Source organism: Anomaloglossus baeobatrachus, chromosome 2 (assembly GCF_048569485.1).
Source record: "Anomaloglossus baeobatrachus isolate aAnoBae1 chromosome 2, aAnoBae1.hap1, whole genome shotgun sequence".
Lineage (NCBI taxonomy): Eukaryota > Metazoa > Chordata > Amphibia > Anura > Aromobatidae > Anomaloglossus > Anomaloglossus baeobatrachus.
In genome coordinates this window covers 637,410,917-637,433,576 of record NC_134354.1, presented here as the reverse complement: position 1 = coordinate 637,433,576, position 22,660 = coordinate 637,410,917, and the positions used below count along the sequence as shown (strand labels likewise).

General features: G+C 42.4%; 1 protein-coding gene across 1 annotated transcript in view; it reads left to right on the top strand.

Annotated features, from left to right (window-relative positions):
* Positions 1-22,660, top strand: part of ADCY6 (adenylate cyclase 6) — a 294,110-nt gene that overhangs the window by 200,725 nt on the left and 70,725 nt on the right. Inside the window, exons 10-11 of the mRNA XM_075336923.1 lie at positions 4,612-4,740; positions 19,945-19,970. Of these exons, the coding sequence (XP_075193038.1) occupies positions 4,612-4,740; positions 19,945-19,970 (155 nt within the window). The remainder of the gene's footprint in view (positions 1-4,611; positions 4,741-19,944; positions 19,971-22,660) is intronic.

Sequence of the window (22,660 nt, the reverse complement as noted above, 5' to 3'; positions counted from 1 at the left end):
TTTACCTTGATCTTTTCCCGTGTTTGATGCTGATAATAGCAGCTCTTACAGGAGTGTGAGTATTTTACATATCGATGATCTATGATTTTTGGATCCTAAATAATTTTGGTTTGCTACGGATTATCAGATTATTGTCGTTAAAGTAAAATTTACTCATCAGATTCTTTTTCCATTCACATCAAATCTAAAGGGGTTGTCACAAAAGTCTGCAGTCACTTGGTTCCTGCAGGCTTCCAAGTTGTGACAGCATGTGGTAGATTTCCCATTCTTCCTTGTGCTAATCTGTGGTCACGTGATATCGTACAGACTAGTCTTTTCTCAGTTCTCTTCTATTGAGAAAGCCTAACAAGTCTAGTTGGAATGTGAATGCAAGTATGCAAATCACTCACGGTATTAGTGTAGCATGTGTCCACCTCTATCAAATGAAACAAACACAATGTGTCCACCTCTACAAAATGAAACAAAGTACAGTTCGGTCCAGAAATATTTGGACAGTGACACAATTTTCACGAGTTGGGCTCTGCATGCCACCACATTGGATTTGAAATGAAATCTCTACAACAGAATTCAAGTGCAGATTGTAACGTTTAATTTGAAGGTTTGAACAAAAATATCTGATAGAAATTGTAGGAATTTTACACATTTCTTTACAAACACTCCACATTTTAGGAGGTCAAAAGTAATTGGACAAATAAACCAAACCCAAACAAAATATTTTTATTTTCAATATTTTGTTGCAAATCCTTTGGAGGCAATCACTGCCTTAAGTCTGGAACCCATGGACATCACCAAACGCTGGGTTTCCTCCTTAATGCTTTGCCAGGCCTTTACAGCCGCAGCCTTCAGGTCTTGCTTGTTTGTGGGTCTTTCCGTCTTAAGTCTGGATTTGAGCAAGTGAAATGCATGCTCAATTGGGTTAAGATCTGGTGATTGACTTGGCCATTGCAGAATGTTCCACTTTTTTGCACTCATGAACTCCTGGGTAGCTTTGGCTGTATGCTTGGGGTCATTGTCCATCTGTACTATGAAGCGCCGTCCGATCAACTTTGCGGCATTTGGCTGAATCTGGGCTGAAAGTATATCCCGGTACACTTCAGAATTCATCCGGCTACTCTTGTCTGCTGTTATGTCCTCAATAAACACAAGTGACCCAGTGCCATTGAAAGCCATGCATGCCCATGCCATCACGTTGCCTCCACCATGTTTTACAGAGGATGTGGTGTGCCTTGGATCATGTGCCGTTCCCTTTCTTCTCCAAACTTTTTTCTTCCCATCATTCTGGTACAGGTTGATCTTTGTCTCATCTGTCCATAGAATACTTTTCCAGAACTGCGCTGGCTTCATGAGGTGTTTTTCAGCAAATTTAACTCTGGCCTGTCTATTTTTGGAATTGATGAATGGTTTGCATCTAGATGTGAACCCTTTGTATTTACTTTCATGGAGTCTTCTCTTTACAGTTGACTTAGAGACAGATACACCTACTTCACTGAGAGTGTTCTGGACTTCAGTTGATGTTGTGAACGGGTTCTTCTTCACCAAAGAAAGTATGCGGCGATCATCCACCACTGTTGTCATCCGTGGACGCCCAGGCCTTTTTGCGTTCCCAAGCTCACCAGTCAATTCCTTTTTTCTCAGAATGTACCCGACTGTTGATTTTGCTACTCCAAGCATGTCTGCTATCTCTCTGATGGATTTTTTCTTTTTTTTCAGCCTCAGGATGTTCTGCTTCACCTCAATTGAGAGTTCCTTAGACCGCATGTTGTCTGGTCACAGCAACAACTTCCAAATGCAAAACCACACACCTGTAATCAACCCCAGACCTTTTAACTACTTCATTGATTACAGGTTAACGAGGGAGACGCCTTCAGAGTTAATTGCAGCCCTTAGAGTCCCTTGTCCAATTACTTTTGGTCCCTTGAAAAAGAGGAGGCTATACATTACAGAGCTATGATTCCTAAACCCTTTCTCCGATTTGGATGTGAAAACTCTCATATTGCAGCTGGGAGTGTGCACTTTCTGCCCATATTATATATATAATTGTATTTCTGAACATGTTTTCGTAAACAGCTAAAATAACAAAACTTGTGTCACTGTCCAAATATTTCTGGCCCTGACTGTAAATAAACTGTAAAAATGCATAGGACCTCAGTCAGTCGGAAAATTACCAGAAATTGCGATATCAGCAGAAATTGCGCAGCTATTTCATCTGCGATGGCATTGAATGGTGCTTTGTTGTGTATCTTTTTCCACCAATTTTCAGCCAAGTGACCGGGGAATAAATTAGGCGATGTACTCTTCATTTTTCGCAATATTTTGATTTTAATGTGACCCCAGTGGCACTCGATCCTTTGCGTGTTTGCTCCCATGATAGGGTCAATGAAATTTTGTTGATGCTTCACCATTTCGTGCATGTAATTGAATCCTTGCCATGTGGAAATGTTCCGATAAGCGGCCTATTCGTCTTATCTGATCAATGTGCCGGATGCTATATGGCGTTGAATTATCGGTCGCAACGTTTGTTCATTCCAACGAAGCATGTGGAACTTGTGTAAGTCTTGTTTCCCATCTGTTTTTTCCCACACCATTCCAAAAATCCATGGACCAATGATCTCGTTACCATAATTCTGTCGCGCTGGCGGCACGCGATTTGCCTGGAGAAGACGTCCCCTGTTGTATTTTTTACGACCACGCATCAAACATTCGTCGCTCTGAACCATTTCTCCCAGGCCTCCCATGGCTGATGCATCATTTAGGGAACGTTGGCATACTTCCCGGTCATAATTTCGCCAATCAACGTATGTCTGATTAACAGAAATACATTGACTGACTGAGGTCCTAAGCATTTTTACTGTTTATTTACTTTGTTTCATTTTATAGAGGTGGAAACATTTTGTTTGTAGAGGTGGACATATGCTACACTAATACCATCACTCACACTGTGACTACTGGGGAATTGTGGCACTGAGCGCACCACATGCTATCATGATTCAGCACTCTGCAGTCACAAAGGGTAAATGCAGACTTTTATCTCAAAATTAGAACCAAAAATCCCCTTTGATAAAGCCAGCACTAAGAAATGTGAAACGCGCGTTGGGTGGTTTCTGCCAGTCCCCCCATGCAGGTTTACTACTTTGAGCTGGTTTGTATAACTTTTATGTGTCTAAATTGATTGAATTTCGTCTATACTATACTATACTATCTTGATACTTTGACTCACCAGCTCAAGTTACTTATGCAGTTTGCCTTGCAGGGGGCCGACTGTTTTTCTTTATGACTCTTAAGCTGACAATTTACATAGGCACCCCAGCCTTTGTGTGTACATTTAATCTATAGGACACTGCCATTATCGTGATCCTCTGTTTGTTCTGTTTTGTATGTCTGCATAGCATGACCACAATCCCTATGCTATTTTTATTGTGATACACATATCAATTTTTTTAAGCTTGTTATCAATAAAATCTATTTATTTTTCTAAAGGCCGCTTTACACACTGCGACATCGCTCAAGCGATCTCGTTGGGGTCACGGAATTGGTGACGCACATCCGGTCGCTTTAGCGATGCCGTTGCGCGAGACACCTATGAGCGTTTTTGCATCGTCGCAAAAAACGTGCAAAATCACTAATCGTGACATGGGGGTCCATTCTCGAATATCGTTGCTGCTGCAGTAACGATGTAGTTCGTCATTCCTGCGGCAGCACACATCGCTCCGTGTGACACCGCAGGAACGAGGAACCTCTCCTTACCTGCCTCAATGCGAAAGGAAGGAGGTGGGCGGGATGTTTGTCCCGCTCATCTCCGCCCCTCCGCTTCTATTGGGCGGCGGTTCAGTGACGCTGAACGAACCGCCCCCTTAGAAAGGAGGCGGATCGCCGGTCACAGCGACGTTGCAGGGCAGGTAAGTAGTGTGACGGGTCCACGCGATGTTGTGCGCCACGGGCAGCAATTTGCCCGTGTCGCACAACCGATGGGGGCGGGTACGCACGCTGGCGATATCGGTCACGATATCGCAGCATGTAAAACTGCCTTTAGTCCACCTTTTTCCTCCTTTGTTTATCCTATTAGACTTTTCTCTCAAGCCTGGACAACCCCTTTAATAAGAATAGATAGTATTAAAAACCTGGACAGTTCAGCACATGGGCTATTCACATGTTTGTTTGTATTTTTTAATTCTAGTTTTGTGTGTCCATTCTGTTCAGGACAGAAAACGCACTGATCTTATCTGTTTTTGCAGAGCAACAGTTCTTTCTCCTGCTCCAGAAAACCCCCTCTTACTTGCTACCAAATAGGCAGGTGTATTGAATGGAGAGTTAGGCACTTTGTGCCTAGTGCGTCCTAGTATTCTGACTTGGGCAGTAGAGTGAAGTGCTCACTTATGGGCCTAGTCACTTCAGTTCTTGGTTTGTTTTGAATATTTGTATAGAGAGATTATAGCACAAAATTCTCTTGATCCAAAGTTTATTTTCTTCCTCATTGATATGGTCCGGAAGAATCAGCCTTGCTCATTTTAACTATGATCCTTTCTGGTCACAAGCGTTAGAATGTGCTGTACAAGGTCTGCTCGAGTTGAGTGCATAACATAAAAAGTGTTTCTATGTGTTCTTCAATTACAGAAAGAAGAAAAGGCCATGCTGGCTAAACTACAAAGAGCCAGAGCCAACTCAAATGAAGGCCTTACACGGGTCTGGGTACCTGAAAGATCCTTTCCACGCAACAAAGGCTCAAAGGCTTTCCGTCAAATGGTGAGTATAAAGCTATGAATCATTGGTATGTCACAGTGGGTGTAATGCTCAGCGTGATTCATTGTTACATTGGTGTTAGGTTAAAAGTTAAATTAAAAGGAATCGTGTTATTAAAGGGAATGTTTTTTTTTCAGGTTTTTCTATTTAATCTAAAAACAGCATAATGTAGTGCAGAGCCCCTGGTTTCAGGGATGTGTCACTTATTCAGCTGTGTGCTGTAGTTTCAAGAAAATCAGTGTTTTATCAGCAGGAGATTCACTAGAGGACTAGATCTTGTGCATGCCAGACCAGCTAATCTGTGTATAGCCTTGTCACAAGCGTTAGTTTGTTAGTGAGATCGCTAGTGAGATCGTTAGTGTCACAGACAGACTCTCTCCTCCTGTACCTGTCTTTTCCTTGTATTGTTTAGGATTATTGTACTTGTCCCTATTATGTATACCCCTTTCACATGTAAAGCGCCATGGAATAAATAATAAATATGTGATTAGAAGCTAATATGGACATAACTGCTCTCACTCCAGCTTATGTATTAAATGAACGTCCTTAAATGGAATCTTTTAGCAGATTTTTGTAATGTAATAGAAGTGCAGAATGATGTAAAGGCTGAGAGCCGATTCCAGGGATTTGTATGGAAACAGTGACAATCAGTGTTTTCTCAGCAGGAAAGTATCATTACAGGACTAGGTGCCTTCTAGACAACTCCTCACCACTGATTAGCAGCTTTCCCTATGGACAGTGCACATAGCTGAAAACTGATTAATAGCATGTAGAACAAGTGACACATTGCTCAGTATCAGAGTCTCAGCCCCTATATCTGCTGCTCTCTTAGGCTATGTGCACACGTTGCGTATTTGCATGCAGTTACTCTGCGATCTGCACCGCAGTGTAACTGCATGCGTCCTGCGTCCCCAGCATAATCTATGAAGATTATGCAGGAGACGTGCGCACGTGGCGTCTTAGAGCGCAGCGCTTTGGCTGCTGCCCGAAGCGCTGCGTTCTAAGAAGTGACATGTTACTTCTTTCCTGCGCTCTGCCTGCATCCCCCGCTCTGTCTATGGGAGGGGCTGCACTCAGAGCGCATGAAATCGGCTTTTTTTTTTCCTCACTACGGACTCTTTGAAGCGCACGTGTGCTGTTCAAATCGCCGCAGAAATTTCTGCAGGGACAGTACGCAACGTGCGCTAATAGCCTTAAACCTTTAGGTTTAGCTGTCCAACCTATGACACAAGCCCTCTGCAGCAAGGATGTATGACCAGTTGGGCCTGTCCCAAGGGGGTTCTGAAGCCTGACCTGGGCCAGTTATTTGCTGTAATAGGATGAGCCCTTTGAAGTCTAAGCTACATGTTTTCCGTTTATGCATTTTGGCTTTTAGGCCCTGTGCGCACTGGAAAATGGAATTTTCTCAAGAAAATTCCGCAGGCACTGAAAGATTACCGCACCCGCAGTAAAAAACTGCGGCAAACCGCACCCGAAAACCGCATGCGGTTTGCTGCGGTTTTACCGCGGTATTGTTCGTGGTATTGCCGCGGTTTTGCCGCGTGCGGTTTGGTACATGTGTTTTATTGCATTCAATGCAATAAAGCACATTAAAAAAAAAATAATAATAATAATTTTCCTTCTGAGATAGATAGTAGATAGATAAATAGAAGAATAGATAGAGGGCTGGACAGAGGGATAGATAGATAGAGGACAGATCGCTGCATTTCTCACGGTCGGTAGTGAGTTCACATTACCGGCCGTGGGAAACGCCCTGTGGTTACCTCTGCTGTCTCGCTGCGAGGCTGCATTCAGCACTGTGACAGTGTCAGTCGCGGCTGGATGTAAGCAGCGCAGGACCTGTGGATTACGTCGGAGCTTTGTTTCGGGGGGGTTAATAAACGGGTGAATGAGGCTTTTTTGTGTTTTATTTAAAATAAAGGATTTTTCGGTGTGTGTGTTTTTTCACTTATGGGTTGATCATGTCAGCTGTCACATAGACGCTGCCATGATCAAGCCTGGACTTAGTGGCGGCGATCCGCCGCCACGAACTCCTTATTACCTGGATCGCCACTGCATCACAGCATCTAGAAGAGCTGGAGACACACCGGTACTGCTGCATAATGGATGCAACAGTCCTGGGGCAGCTGCGGCTGATATTCTCGGCTGCGGGAGGTGGGAGGGAGGCGGGGGACATTAACCCTGGCCCTCTCCCTCCCCAGCCTGAGAATACAGGGCTGCCGCTGTGTGCTTACCTCGGCTGGACGGTAAATATACAGCGGAGCCCACGTGTTTTCTTTACTATATTTCCGTTTGCTTTCTATGTGTATTCTATATGTCTGTGTGTGAGTGCGATCTGTGTGTGTTCTATGTCTGGGATGTGTGTCTGTGTTCTATGTCTGGGATGTGTGTCTGTGGTGTGTGTGTGTGTTTACTCTCTGCTCCGTTTCCTCTTCCTGTCATAATGACATCACTTCCCTGCAAACCGCAGGCAGCGATGTACGTTACCGCAGGTAAACCGCGAAATACCGCAGGGAATAATGCAGGAAAACGCAATGAACCGCACAGAATTTGCTGCCTGCGTTATTTCACGATTACATTGCAGTCAATGGAGTGAAATCCCGCATCGATGTGCGGAAAAGAAGTGACATGCAATTGTTTTTGCTGCGGGAATCCCGCAGCAAAACATGCAGCTGTCAAAATACGCCTAGTGCGCACAGGATTTTTTTTTCCCATTAGGTTTTGCTGGTGATTCACTGCAGAGATGTTATGAACATTTTTTGCAGCGAAACATGCAGCAAAACCGCAGGAAATCCGCGGCAAAAACCGGCAAGTGCGCACAGGGCCAAAAAAGCAAATATTTAAGGTTTTGCAACTTCTTAGTACATGACATAATATGACCACTGTAGGTGCGGGTACCATTCTGATGCAGCTGTGATCGACACAATCGCTAATCCCACAGTAGTGAGAGACCTCCGTCTGGCCTTGTCCAGGGGTCAGCGCACACTGAAGCTTCCATGTCTGCTGTGCATGCTGCAGGGAAGCACAGATTGCCTTGTTAGAGGCGCGGTGACAGTAGAGCCACGTTGCTTGTGTTTCTGGAGTCTCTGGCCTCACACACTGCTGATTTCCCAAGGATTCAGCGTGAGAGAGGCCCCCTGGTGAGGGTAGGCAAAGACAACACAGGGACGCACAGCTCTTCTCTCAGAAACACTTAATTAAATAGTTCGTCAGAGGGCCTCCTGTGGGATCTGCCTAATGAGACATGCCAAGGGGCGAGCAACTCTCAAGTCACATGCCTTTCTCAGCCAAATCTCTCCTGAAGGCATGATCCAGCCTTGTCACGTATACCCTACAGACTGCCTATTTAAAATGTGTTTTGCTTCAGTAGATTAAAACGAACAAGAAAATGACTCCACCTGCATTGTGCGCACGTGGAACTAGCAGGTATTATACCCATTCTGATGTCATGTCTTAGCAAAGACTAAAGCCCCTGGAAATCCATCCATAATAAATAAGCTGTAATTACGGATTCCATGTGAACATTGTCCAGACTAATGAGCCTCGCAGTACACATGCTATACTCTGCGGAGAGGCTGCCGCTTCTAGATGCGGTTACAAAGTCTACGCACAATTAGTGCTCTAATTTTCAGACATGCAGATTGTGAATTCAATGTATATGTTCTGACGGCTGTTGTCCTATAATAAAACTGTCAGATCTACCAGGATCCCATGTGTTGTATTTTTCCATGACTGTTTCCGTTTTAGCTGTGAAAATCTTTCAAGCTGTAAGAGTAATGGTATTCAGCCCCTGCTATCAGTGGGGCCGAGAATTTCCCAATCAATTTCCCCCAAGTATACAGAAACACACAAGCTTGAGCAACTTAATATGAACTGATCAGTCACCAGATTTCACAACACAGTCTGCATACAATATTAAAGAAATCTCTTGATCTGATTAGGCTGGCGTATGTAGGCTGCATAATCCTTTTTGAGTGTAGTTTGGCCTGATTGACCGTCCCTCAGTGTCCCTTCTCCCTGCTGCTGATGACATCTCACGCTGCTCAGTACACACCACAGAGTCTGAATATATCTGGATTCATGTGATCTCGATTTATCTGCACTCAAAAAAATGTACATTTTTATATTTATTATTATATAACCACAAATTTTCAATGTAAGGACACTAGTATCATGTGGTCATAGAGATCAATGTAAAGGAAATGTGTCAGAAGGAGCAATGTCTATATGGGCATGTAGGACATAGAAAGTTTACTCACATGGTACCTTGATATTTTCAATTTGCCGTCTTCTTCCTGAGAAATACACGTTTCTTATTAGGAAACCACCCTCCGAAGTTTTCATCCTTTCTCGTCACCAATCTGCATCCGCTGCTTCATCTTGTGACTGTAACTTCTGATTGGCTGGAAGTCAGAAGTTACTTAAGTAAAGATGATCGAGCGCTAAAATGCTCTAGTGCTTGTTACTAGAGTCAGGCAGGTTAGATGCTCTGAAAGGGCTCCACTCGAGTAACGAGTATGATGGAAGTCAATAATAAGGCAGTTCAGCTCTCCACCCACATACAGCCAGCCATATTTTTTTTTTCTTGACACACCACATCCAGAAATGTTCATTGCATTCAGACACTGCAAATGGCTCACACTGGCATGCTGGCTCCCTTCATTCAGTGAATGGAGCTATCACTGTGTGTCCTTGTTTCACGGACGACACATCTGAGCACTCCTAATACGCAGCCAAGTACCCCGATGTCCGATCGAGTATTGAACAGTCGTGAGCACGCTCTCTCATCACTAGTCAAAAGCTCTAACTGCAACTCTATGAGAGCCAAATCAAGGCCCTCATAGCTTGTATTGATTTGTGACCTCCTGCGCTCTTCATGAAATACTGGAGATGCCAGCAGATTACAATGTGTCCGAGACCAACCAAAGCATCACTGAAAACAGATGAAGACACTGGAAGGTGAGTATAAGACACGGGACTTACATTTAAAGCATCACTTCTGTGGTACAATTAAAAAAAAATAAACACGAAAACCTGGAGTGGTGCTTTAAATGTCAATGCCATTATATGCCTATAGTAGCATACCACACAGAATTCAATGTGAGCCGTCAGTCACCAAGTTTTCATACATCTCTTGCCTTCTCAACGCCTATTTGCTCCTTGTTTGCACGAACCCTAAAAGGAGAATCTACATAATATTGCAGCTTCGAACTTCATTGATCAGTGAAATAATCAAATTCTGGGGGGCACTCATAGTCCGGAGACAGTGATGGGGGCCAACCCTCCACAACATATAGAAGAGTAGATCCACAGCCGTCTCCTGGTCGTGCAGATAAGGTACAAACGATAAAAGGAACGAGCCAATGTTTCGCTCTATGAAACTTTATTATTCAGCCATCATGAGACAATCCACCCTTCAAGTGTGACATTGTAAAGATACAGGGAACTGAGCAAGTTATGAAATGATGAGGTCCCTGGTATAGGAGTATTGGTCTTTGTTTTCGACTCCACTGCTGTTTTATGGTTTAGATATCTTTGCTGAACCACATCTTATTCTTTTCTTTGCTTCATAAAATTTTCCATAAGCTCTAATTTAAATAAATATATCAAATTCTCTTTAATTACAGTATCACTTGCATGATTTATAGCTTATTGTAAAATGTTTGATATGTTAAATTATCAAGGGATTTTATATTTTGTCTTCATATCGATTGATAACAAGCTATATATTGTGGTCCCCTATATGTTGTAATACCCGTCTCTTATCAGCACAACAGAGAAACTGGCAGAAATGTGTTTTGTTTGTGTATTTTAGGCCGTCGATATGCAGCTCATTGACAGATTCCATCCTCGGTCTTAAGAGCGGGTGGTCTGACTACAAGAAATCTAGTTATCATTTGATAATGGTGGTTGTAGTGTATTCCTGCCATGCAAATATACTCAGCGCTGAGCAAGAAACGTATTTATATTTGCCAAATGCCAGAATAATAGGAGAGAGAGAGTGATTAATGCATTTTTATTACTTTCTGCAAAGTAAAATGTTTACATACACTAAGAGCACTATCCCTTTAAACAATATGTGACAGCCCATATGATGAGGTCATGTCTTTGGAAGCTTCTGATAGGTTTATTGGCAACATCTGAGTTAATTACATACCGTATATGCCGGCGTATAAGACGACTGGGCGTATAAGACGACCCCCAACTTCTGCCCTAAAAATATAGAATTTGGGATATACTCACTGTATAAGACTACCCCGCTCCCAAATGAAAAAAAGTCTGCTTTGATTGCAACATGTTAATTTTAATTCCGCGAGAGCCGTACAATATGTTTTTAAAGGGCCATTGACAGATCAATCGCTCCAATGTTCACTTAGTACAGCAAGGAATGCTCCTCCCTGCGGTATAAAGCCACAACTGGACTGAAACAATGGTACTACACTCTGCTACAAACAGACACACACAACTCTGCTACAAACAGACAAACACACACAACTCTGCTACAAACAGACAAACACACACAACTCTGCTACATACAAACACACACAACTCTGCTACATACAGACAAACACACACAACTCTGCTACATACAGACAAACACATACAACTCTGCTACATACAGACAAACACATACAACTCTGCTACATACAGACAAACACATACAACTCTGCTACATACAGACAAACACATACAACTCTGCTACATACAGACAAACACATACAACTCTGCTACATACAAACACACACAACTCTGCTACATACAGACAAACACACACAACTCTGCTACATACAAACACATACAACTCTGCTACATACAGACAAACACATACAACTCTGCTACATACAGACAAACACATACAACTCTGCTACATACAAACACACACAACTCTGCTACATACAGACAAACACACACAACTCTGCTACATACAGACAAACACACACAACTCTGCTACATACAGACAAACACATACAACTCTGCTACATACAGACAAACACACACAACTCTGCTACATACAGACAAACACATACAACTCTGCTACATACAGACAAACACATACAACTCTGCTACATACAGACAAACACATACAACTCTGCTACATACAGACAAACACATACAACTCTGCTACATACAGACAAATACACACAACTCTGCTGCTCTGTGGGGCCTGCACCCGCGGCTCGGCGGGTACAGCACCCGCGGCATCGGCGGGGGGATAGATTGGCAGGGCATACATCTGGGGGGGTTAGAAGCAGCTCACCGGGGCCCATAATGGGGAGGCGGGGAGGGCATTTACCCGGTTAGGTCACGGTGGAGAGGGGGCCCACACAGCGCCGGACAGAAGCTCGCCTCCATCTGTGGGACTGAGAAGGCGGTAGCTCCGCCCACAGATGAAATTCAAAACAGGATGTCTGCGCGCCTTAAAGTGACGGCGCCGCAGATTGCTGCCGAGGACTGCGGTCCCCGGAACTCGGCCGGGGGCAGCACAACTATAAAGGCGAGTGGGCCCCGGCCAAGGGACAGGAGAACTGACGAGGCCGAGTGGGCCCCCCCGGCTCTCCAGGGCCCCGGCATTTGCCCATAGACAGGTAGGAGCCCTGTCTGCGAGCCAGATACGGCCATCAAAAGAGCCATATCTGGCTCGCGAGCCATAGGTTCCCGACCCCTGCTGTATGATATATACCGTATTTTTCGCTTTATAAGACGCACCTGATTATAAGACGCACCCCCAAATTTGGTGAAGGAAAAGAGAATTTTTTTTTTAATGTTAAATGGGGTCCATCTTATAATGCCAGTGTCCCTCTAACAAATCATATAGGGTATATGTCCCTCATAGCCCCCCATCCTAAAATTAGCCCCCTTAATCTGAATATGGCCCCCTTATATTGAATATAGCCCCCTTGTGATGGCACACGTTCCCCTGTGCTGCCTATGGTCCCCTATGGATTGCACACGTTCCCGTGTTAGATAACGCCCCCATGCTGCTGCCCATGGCCCCTATAGATCGCACAAGTCCCCCTGTGTTATATATCGCCCCCATAGTGCTGCCCATGGTCCCTATAGATCGCACAAGTCGCCCTGTGTTAGATATCGCCCCCATAGTGCTGCCCATGGCTCTTATATAGATCGCACAAGTCCCCCTGTGTTATATATCGCCCCCATAGTGCTGCCCATGGTCCCTATAGATCGCACAAGTCCCCCTGTGTTAGATATCGCCCCCATAGTGCTGCCCATGGCCCCTATATAGATCTCACAAGTCCCCCTGTGTTAGATATCGCCCCCATAGTGCTGCCCATGGCCCCTATATAGATCTCACAAGTCCCCCTGTGTTAGATATCGCCCCCATAGTGCTGCCCATGGCCCCTATATAGATCGCACAAGTCCCCGTGTGTCAGATATCGCCCCCATAGTGCTGCCCATGGCCCCTATAGATCGCACAAGTCCCCCTGTGTCAGATATGGCCCCTAGGCTGCTGCCCAAAGTAAAATAAAACCCTCTTTCCTTATCTCCTCCAGCGCTGAGCTCCCTCCTGTCTGGCTCCGTGCTTCTGTTCTTCCACTTCCTGGTTCTCAGTGCGGTCATGTGATCGGCACAGCAGGCTGAGCTCTCTGCCTGCCTGATCACAGTGGAAGCAGGGACACAGGGAGAAACGCTGCAGGGGTAAGTAAAGCTTTTTTATTTTAGAATGAGCAGCAGCCTGGGGGCCAAATCTAACACAGGGGAGGGCATGTGCGATCACACTGGGACGCAGGCTCATATAATATGCACCGCTGCCCCAGCCCCTCACTGCGTGCGATTTCAGCACCATTGGAGATGGACAGCGGCTGTGCATATTATATGAGCGGGTGCAGGAGATCAAAGGCTGCAGCCCGCAGCGTTCCCCTGTGCTCCAGAGCTGCTGCCCCCACCTCCCCTGGACGCTGCAGTGTACATATATATATACACCCCCCCCCCCCCGTATATCCGGCGTATAAGACGACCCCCCACTGTAGCCATTATTTTAAGGGGGTAAAAAGTCGTCTTATACGCCAGTATATACGGTACACCCCTGTGGATGTATTTTAATGCACACCTGAAACACATTGCTTCTTTGTGTAGCATCATGGGAAAGTCAAAATAAATAAGAAAAGATCTCATAAAGAGAATTGTGGACTTGCACAAGTCTGGTTCATCCTTAGGTGCAATTTCCAAATACCTGAAGGTGCCTCGTTCATCTGTATAAACCATTATACACAAGTACAAATAAGATGGGAATATCCAGCTATCATACCACTGAGGAAGGAGACGGGTTCTGTGTACCAAAGATGAACGTGCTTTGGTCAGACATGTACATATCAACCCAAGAACAAAAGCAAAAGCCCTTGTGAAGGGCGTAAGCTGGTAACATTGTGTCATTATCCACAGTGAAACGAGTACTGTCTCAGCATGGGCTGAAAGGCCACTCTGCCAGGAAGAAGCTATTACTCCAAAAAAAACATAAAAAAGCCAGATTAATGTTTGCAAATGCACACAGGAACAATGACCTTAATTTTTGGAGAAGTCCTGAGGTCTGACTAAACTAAAATTGAACTGTTTGGCCATAATCACCATCCTTACAGTTGGAGGAAAAAGGGAGAAGCTTTGAAGCCGAAGAACACCATCCCTACTGTGAAACACTGGGGTGACAGCGTCATGTTGTAAGGTTCTTTTGCTGCAGGAGGAACTGGTGCACTACACAAAATAAATGGCATCATTAGGAAAGAAGATTATGTGGCAATACTGAAGCAAACATCTCAAGACATCAGCCAGGAACTTAAAGCTTGGGCAGAAATGGATCTTCCAAATGGACAATGACCCAAAGCATACTGCCAAACTGGTTACAAATTAGCTTAAGGATCACAAAGTCAAGGTTTTGGAGTGGCCATCACGAAACCCTGATCTCAATCCTATTGAAAATTTTCGGGCAAAGGTAAAAAAGGCCAGTGTGAGCAAGGCGACCTACAAACATGGCTCACTTACACCAGTTCTGTCAGGAGGAATGGGCCCAAATTCCTACCAACTATTGTGAGAAGCTTGTGGAAGGAGATCCAAAATGTTTCACATTTGAGATACAGTTTAAGGGCAATGCTACCAAATACTAATGAAATGTATGTAAACTTTTGACTTTGCAGAAGGTAATAAAAATGCCTTAAAACATTCTCTCTCATTATTCTGGGATTTGGCAAATATAAATGATTTTGGTTCCTAATTGACCTAAAACGGTTTACTCTGATTTCATGTCAGATAGTGAGAAAAACTTGCAGATGTGTCTTCATAGAGAGTGTATGTAAATTTCTTGTATCAACTGTATGAGGGAGTTGGTGTCGCGGAGTCGGAATTGGGGAAATTGAGGAGTCAGATGTTTGGCTTAGCGACTCCGCAGCCCTGGTCACAGCAGCTTACCATGCTGAAATTCACTTGTGATGTCCCAGCAGCCTACCTGACTGCAACTCCCTTGGGAAAATTCCTTCTATATTAATCCGCCAGTAATTCTGGGAATAGGCGAGGAAGGAACATCATAGCCTTTTGCTGTAAGGACCACTTTGATAGAGCCCCTCTGCCGGCAGGGCCTCTGTGAATGCAGCCACTCAGGTTGCCTATATGGTCTATTTATCTCTGAATATTATTAATGCTCGGTAATCTCTGACACTGGCCAGCCTATTCCATATACTAAGAATTTTGTCTGACATACTTACAGTATATGCCTGTTCTGTGTCTCGGTTGTGTCTTTTACGGAACAGCAAACATAATGACTGATCCCATTGACTTCAAATTATTCTTCCAGTTTTCCTGTTTGTGTTATCGGGTAGAATCGCTCACAATACGGCACATGCCATAGAGCACAACGTGTTAGCGGTAAATGTGCCGGTAAATTTTGTGGTCTGTGAAAGGAGCTGCTTTGTTCCGGAGAACCATGTAGAACGGAGCATTGTTATAAAGCTGTAGCTGGTGAGAGGTTTTGTAGATTTCAGCTATTTATAGTTTATTAGGTGACATACTTCCTTTCTTCACTTACACAACCTAGAGAAGCCGTAAACATTAAAAATACATGTTGTTCCCTTGGTCCATGGTTACATGGAGATAAGCTCTCTATGGGACTGATCGGCCAGTCCACCTTCCATGGACAGCAGAGAATAGTATGTAATCAGCGCTCCTCTCCGAGCAGCCATCATCCCCAGAAACGCCATGTGGGGGCCCTGTTTATGTGCCTGTTTTTAACCCCTTGCATACTGACCGCTCCCTTTTTAATACCACTATATTTTCATAGATCTTGTTAGTTTTGCAGTTTGGCGAGTATTGAGGAGTGACCGGCTCCATAGATCTGGCTCATATCAATTTTCTGTTTACAAACAAGTTTTTGGGATTGTGCCGTGCCAAAAGTGACATCAGTTCTGGATGACTGGCCAGAGTTCTGCATGATTTAATTGTTTCCTGTGATATTCTGCAGCATACCACTTCGTATGAGCAGATGTGTGCTTGGAAACCGCCTGCATGGGGAGTTATAAATAAACTATTGTTAGACGTGACTAATTACTCCAAGTCTGAGGAAGCACTAGAAAGAGCGGATGTTTTTAACTTTATTTATATTTTTTTCTTAAAAACACCATAATTAATAAATAGAAATATATAAAATAATGTTAGTGTGTTTTGGACCGTTAATTTATAAAATAACAGATTTCTTAATAATGGGGCATATACAGCTATTGTATTTTATCCGGTTGGGCAATCTTTGTTTTCTCTGATTTCAATTAGTTGAATTACCATTTATTTTTTTTATTTTTTTTGTTTTATGGCCCATCCTCTAACCATTTTTTATTTTGCTGTTTAACCCTTTATCGGAACACCAATCTTTCCTCTTTGGCGAGGCCCAGTGTTTTATTCCCATGCCCCTTGTTGGAGATGAAGCCTGCTGAGCGCACAGAGGTACACTCGTGCCAGTGATTAGCATACTAGCTAGGCCAATTAGCATGCTAGACGGAGTGATCGGATGCTAATTATACCATCGCAAACCCATTTGAAACATGAATTGTCTAGTGAGAACTTACATAAGTAAAAATAATAACATAAAAGGCAATCTGCAATTCTGATTCTGTTATTGAAGGAAACCTATAATTTCATAGAAATAAATGGAAACAGTTTACAGTGTAATTCTAGGAAAACTTTAGTTTAGTTAGAAAGAAAGAGGATGCAGGATAAATACATCAACATAAAGGGAACGGTCAGCAGATGTGTGCTGCTAGAACCACGGACAGCAGCAATCAGACGCGGGCTGTGCCATTGTAGCCATGTTTCCCCCTCCCGCTCTACAAGACTGACAGGTTTCTACGAACTATGTATATACACAGTTGTAGCCAGCTCTGTTAGGCTATGTGCACACGCTGCAGATATTTTCTGCATCAAATCTGCACTTTGTGGCAAAAAAAAAACGCGTCAAAAGCCAGATGCGGTTTTGATGCTGTTTTTTTAAGTCATTGGGTGAAAATTTAAAAAAACACAGCTGAACCGTATCAATAATTGACTTTTTTCTGCATCAAAATCTGCATCAAAACAGCATGGAAAAAAAACTGCACCGTGTGCAAAGCCAAAATCCCATAGACTCTGCTGGCTTTAGAAGAGGCATGCAGATTTAAAAAAAAAAAAAAAAAAAAAGAATCAAACTGCAGTGTGTGCACAGGGCCTTACTCTGAAACATCAATAGTTGGATTGTCAGGGTGTAGGCACTGGTAGCACGTATTTGTCAATGTAATCCTGCGTTTTTAGGAGGAATTACAAAGTAACTGTATGAGTTACAAGTGGTAAAAAAAAATTGCTCTGAAATTGTTATATAATACAGAAAATCACAAAAGTGAGTACACCCCCCCCATCACACATTTTTATAAATATATTATATCTTTTCATGGGATGATACTGTGATACAATGTAATGTAGTCAGTGTACAGCTTGTATATCAGTGTAAATTTGGTGTGTCCTCTAAATAACTCAACACAGCCATTAATGTCTAAACCATTGGCAACAAGATTGAGTACACTCCTAAGTGAAAATGACCAAATTGTACCCAATTAGCCATTTTCCCACCCTGGTGTAATGTGACTCATTAGTGTTACAAGGTATCAGGTGTGTTTAAATTTGGTGTTCTCTCACACACTCTGTCATACTGGTCACTGGACGTTCAACATGGCACATCATGGCATAGGCTTCTCTGAGGATTTGAAAAAAAGAATTGTTGCTCTACATAAAAAATGGCCTAGGCTATAAGAAGGTTGCCAACACAGAGGCCAAGACCATACAGCAGTTTAACAATCGGGTTCCACTCACTGCAGGCCTCGCCATTTTTGATTCAAGAAGTTGACGGCACACCTTTAGCATAATAGCCAGAGGTTCTCTTTTCAAAGTAGACATATGAGTGCTGCCAGATTTGCTGCAGAGGTTAAATTGGTAGGGTGTCCGCCTGTCAGTGCTCAAATCATACGCCGCACATTGTATCAAATTGGTCTGCATGGCTGTTGTCCCATAAGGAAGCCTCTTCTAAAGATGATGCACAAGAAAGCCCACAGTTTGCGGAAGACAAGGATATTGGTTACTGGGACCATGTACTGTGTATACTGAAGAAGAGCATGATCCCTTCTCTTCAGAAACTGGGCTACAGAGCAATATTCCAACATAACGAATCTACTGAAACAGGCATAAGAGCTAAAGGGTTTCCTCTAAGCAGAAGCGCATATGCAGAATAAAAATCATCCTCTTTGGGGTTTTTTTTTTACCTTCTGGACAATGAAGGCAAAATATAAATGGCACATGTGACTTAACCATATGAATAGTACAATGCATCATATTATACACGACCCATTAGTGTCTTGTGACTGTCAGTACATGCTGCAAGCTGTAGATTCACAAGATTGCTGACCCTTTTATAGAAAATACATGTCATTTGATTAAGAAGATGGCCCTGTAAGTGATGTTATATTGACAATGACCTTTCTGTATAGCACATGGCATATTTTGGTATCACTTGCTAACCTTACAATAGTTTTGGCTGTAATTCTGTTTCCATTGTTCCAAAAATAGGAGTGGATTTTGGCATCCAAGCTTTGTTTCGAAACCTCCTTGGGCCTTGGTTTGGCTCTTTTATGGAGCTGTGCTACATGGGGCATTTGTAATCTGGGAACTTGTTACGAACATTGGGAGAGCAGGACTTCTGAAGCCCCCTTTTCCCAAATTTTTAGGCAATGTTCCAAAAATATTTGTCTAAAGATTGATTTTAACTAGCCGTTATTAAAGGGAATTTGTCACCATAGTTATTTATTTATTTGTCAAACTTGTATGCCGCCTCTCTCCAAAGACTCAGAGCGCCGCCTCTCTCCAAAGACTCAGAGCGGCTCACAACATATAAATGCAAAGTACAAAGTTTATTCCCTATCTGTACGTTTTTTGGAGTACATTTGTAGAAGTATTGTGTTGATGCGATTCTGATGGACATGCACATTTCAACATTGTGTCTTATGTGAGCTTGTGGTCTAGATTTTGTGAAACTTTATTAGTTGAAACGCTTATGAATCTAGGAGTCCTTTGTATTCATGAGCTGAGACTAGCCCCGCCCCCATAGACTGATACACAATAGTGGGTGGGCGGGGATTAGCCTCAGCTCATGAATACCGAGGACTCCTTCCTTACAGTGCACTGCAGGCTGCCTCATAGAGAAGATGAATGTCACAAGGATGCATCTATATCCCAAACACACTCTTTAGACTTCTATATATGTGATCTTATCTGCATAGGGGATGGAAGGAGAGCATTTTATCTTTATACATTGCCTTACCCAGATTTGTGCATCCATATGAAAAGCCTGAGTGTAGCATTAGCTGTATTCTTGACTCACAGAATGAATGTCGATACTATTGAAAAACACAAAAACCAAGGGCATGGAAATCTGGAAATCCTTACCAGAGAAAAGTTATTTCTTAGTATAGTAAAGACTTTAGAACCGGGTCTAACTTGGAACTTGTCCCTGACTTTAACCTAATAATTGCAGTAGTTAAAATCCTTGCTTTGTTCCAAATCTTGCCCTATGCACTATATTACTAGCACTCAGCTGCAAGTGATATTTGCAGAATAATGTCAATGCACAAGTATAATAATAGACCTTAATTGCTGTGGAGGAATAATAATGCTGTCATCTTTTCATTTTCTCAGGGCATTGATGAATCAAGCAAAGACAAGTAAGTAAAAGGCGCAAGATATTGTTTATGTAAATTACTCGTGTCTACTGTGTTTCTAAATGTATGTCTTTGGTGTGATGAACGAAGGCCCAAACCTGAATCTGTAAATCATGTAATATCATATGGTTCTAAACTAAACATCCATTATTGTCTGTTAGTCTGCAGATTCTTGTTTTGTATCTTCAGACTTGTAGAAAATCTTGTAGAAAATAAAACAAACACTATTTATTTTTTATTTCCTGATGACTAAGACTGTGTCAAAACGCGTAGTTCAATGAGGTATATACCTATCCTATTTATCTGCTAAACCGCTATATTTTTAATGGAAATTCTCAAATAAATCTTTGGACTTTTATTATACCCCTAGGATTGCGCTGGATTTTCTTCATTATTCATAGAGTAAAATTGGTCCGAGTGGAATGCGATTTCTATCGCATTTCACTCTCTCCGTTTTACTCGCAGTGTGTGCTGACCCTTACAGCTACACACAAAACGTGGGAGAAAATGGCTAATCTATGATACTTGAGTAATTCATTTTCTGCATTTTCTGATTGTAATTTTTAGTTGCCTCATGAGACAAAATCTTGTTCTTAAGGAGGGTTAAGGTTACTTTTTCTCACTAATACTACAACAATCCAAATATTCCATATTTAGAAACTACATGCCTGTTTAGTTTATAAGCCCATTATAAATAAAAAGTTAGATAATCCGTAAACTGTGTCTCTTTTAGCAGGAAAAACGCTACATAAAAACATACATTTTTGCCACGTTTTCGACTGCATTTTTTTTTTGTCTTTTCTCATTCATTAGAATAGGTGGAAAATGTTGCAAAGAAGATAAAAGATTATATTCGCAGTACTATCCAAAAGTGCTGTAGTAACCAGTTTAAAGGGAACATGTCACATGATTCATGCTACCAAAACCATGGGAAGCATGAATCAAAACTTGGCTGCCCAATTGCAGCCAGGTATATATTCCTCTAAATCTCTCTGAGAAAATATACATTCCAGAACCAGCTGGGATCCATAGCTGGAGATGGGACTAGTCCGGCTTTGCCCAGCACTGCTGCCAGTGATTAACCCCTTCACGACTGGCCGTTGTTGCGCTTTCAGTTTTGGTTTTGGTTTTTTTTTGCCACCCTTCTTCCGAGAAGATTTTTCAGTCAATGTGAGGGCTTGTTTTTTGTGGAATGAGTTATATTTTTAAATGAAAACATTAATTTTACCATATGGTGTATTGGAAAATGGCAAAAAAATTCCAAATGCGGAAAAATTGCAAAAAAAAGTGAGATTGCATGATTTGTTTTTGAGATATTTTATTCACTGTTTTCACTATATGGTAAAACTGATGTGTCAGTTTGATGCCTCAGGTCGGTGTGAGTTCTTAGACACCAAACATGTATAGGTTTACTTTTATCTAAGGGGTTAAAAAAAAAATCTAAAGTTTATTAAAAACAAGTCTCATACGTGTTGCGCCATTTTCCACGACCTGTAGCATTTTCATTTTTGGGATCTATGGCTCAGTGACAGGTTTGGTTTTTTTGGGGTTTTTTTTTATGTGTCTCAAGCTGACGGTTTTAACAGTACCATTTTTGCGCAGATGCTACATTTTGATCGTCTGTTATTGCATTTTTCGCAAAATTTGTGGTGACGAAAAAACGTTATTCTGGCGTTTGGATTTTTTTGCCTCTGTGCTGTTTACCGATCAGATTAATTGATTTTATATTTTGATAGCTCGAGCATTTCTGAACTCTGCTATACCAAATGTATGTGTATTTTTTAACCCTTTAATTTTCAATGGGGCGAAAGCTGGGTGATTTAAACTTTTAGGTCTTTAATTTTTCAAAACTTTTTTTTTACTTTGTATTTTTTATTTGTTTTTTTCCCCTAGGTGGAGGCCTGTAAGTAAAGCTTTAGCGCTACCGCAATTATAATGGCGCTGTCACATTTTGACAGCGCCATTTAGGGGTTAAAAGGCACGGGCGGATCACGATTCCACTCGTGCCTGTTAGGCAGACGTCAGCTTTACAAATCAGCTGACCTGTACGCGGATTACAGCAGCCGGTGGGGATTAACACTGACCACTAGGACGTAATATTACTGCCCGCGGCCATTAAGGGGTTAATACAGTAGGTTTTTCCCCAACTATATTCTAGTCTCAGACTATGATTCCCAGCTGGACTTTTATATTGTGCCTGAAACACTGGAGCATTTCAGTGAAAAACATTCCTGCTTGCAATAATGCTGCTAGGCTCCTGCTGCCTGTGGGTTGGACAGCACATCTGGTGATAAGTTCTCTTTAATCGATTGAGTTATTGGACATGGTGGACATATATAATGGTGCAAAATTACTACCATGAGTTCATCGAATTTAACACAGGGTCTTATTTTTTCTCAGAAAAGGGCTCATTTTCAAGGGATCTCTTATATTTTCCCATGAACAACAATGCACATTTATTCTTGAACAAAAATGTCAACATTTATTCAAATACAATCATGTCATCACATGCTGCAACATCAATATTTTGTGTTAATCCTATTACTGATTCAGATGCACATTTTTTTTATGTGATCTGCTATTCTCATTTTGCAGAACCAGTCCTATAGTGGTGGGTACATGCCTGATTAAATTTATTATTCTCCATGTACTGCTAAGTTTACCCCCAAAGAAAGCAGACGCCCCTTAAAAGA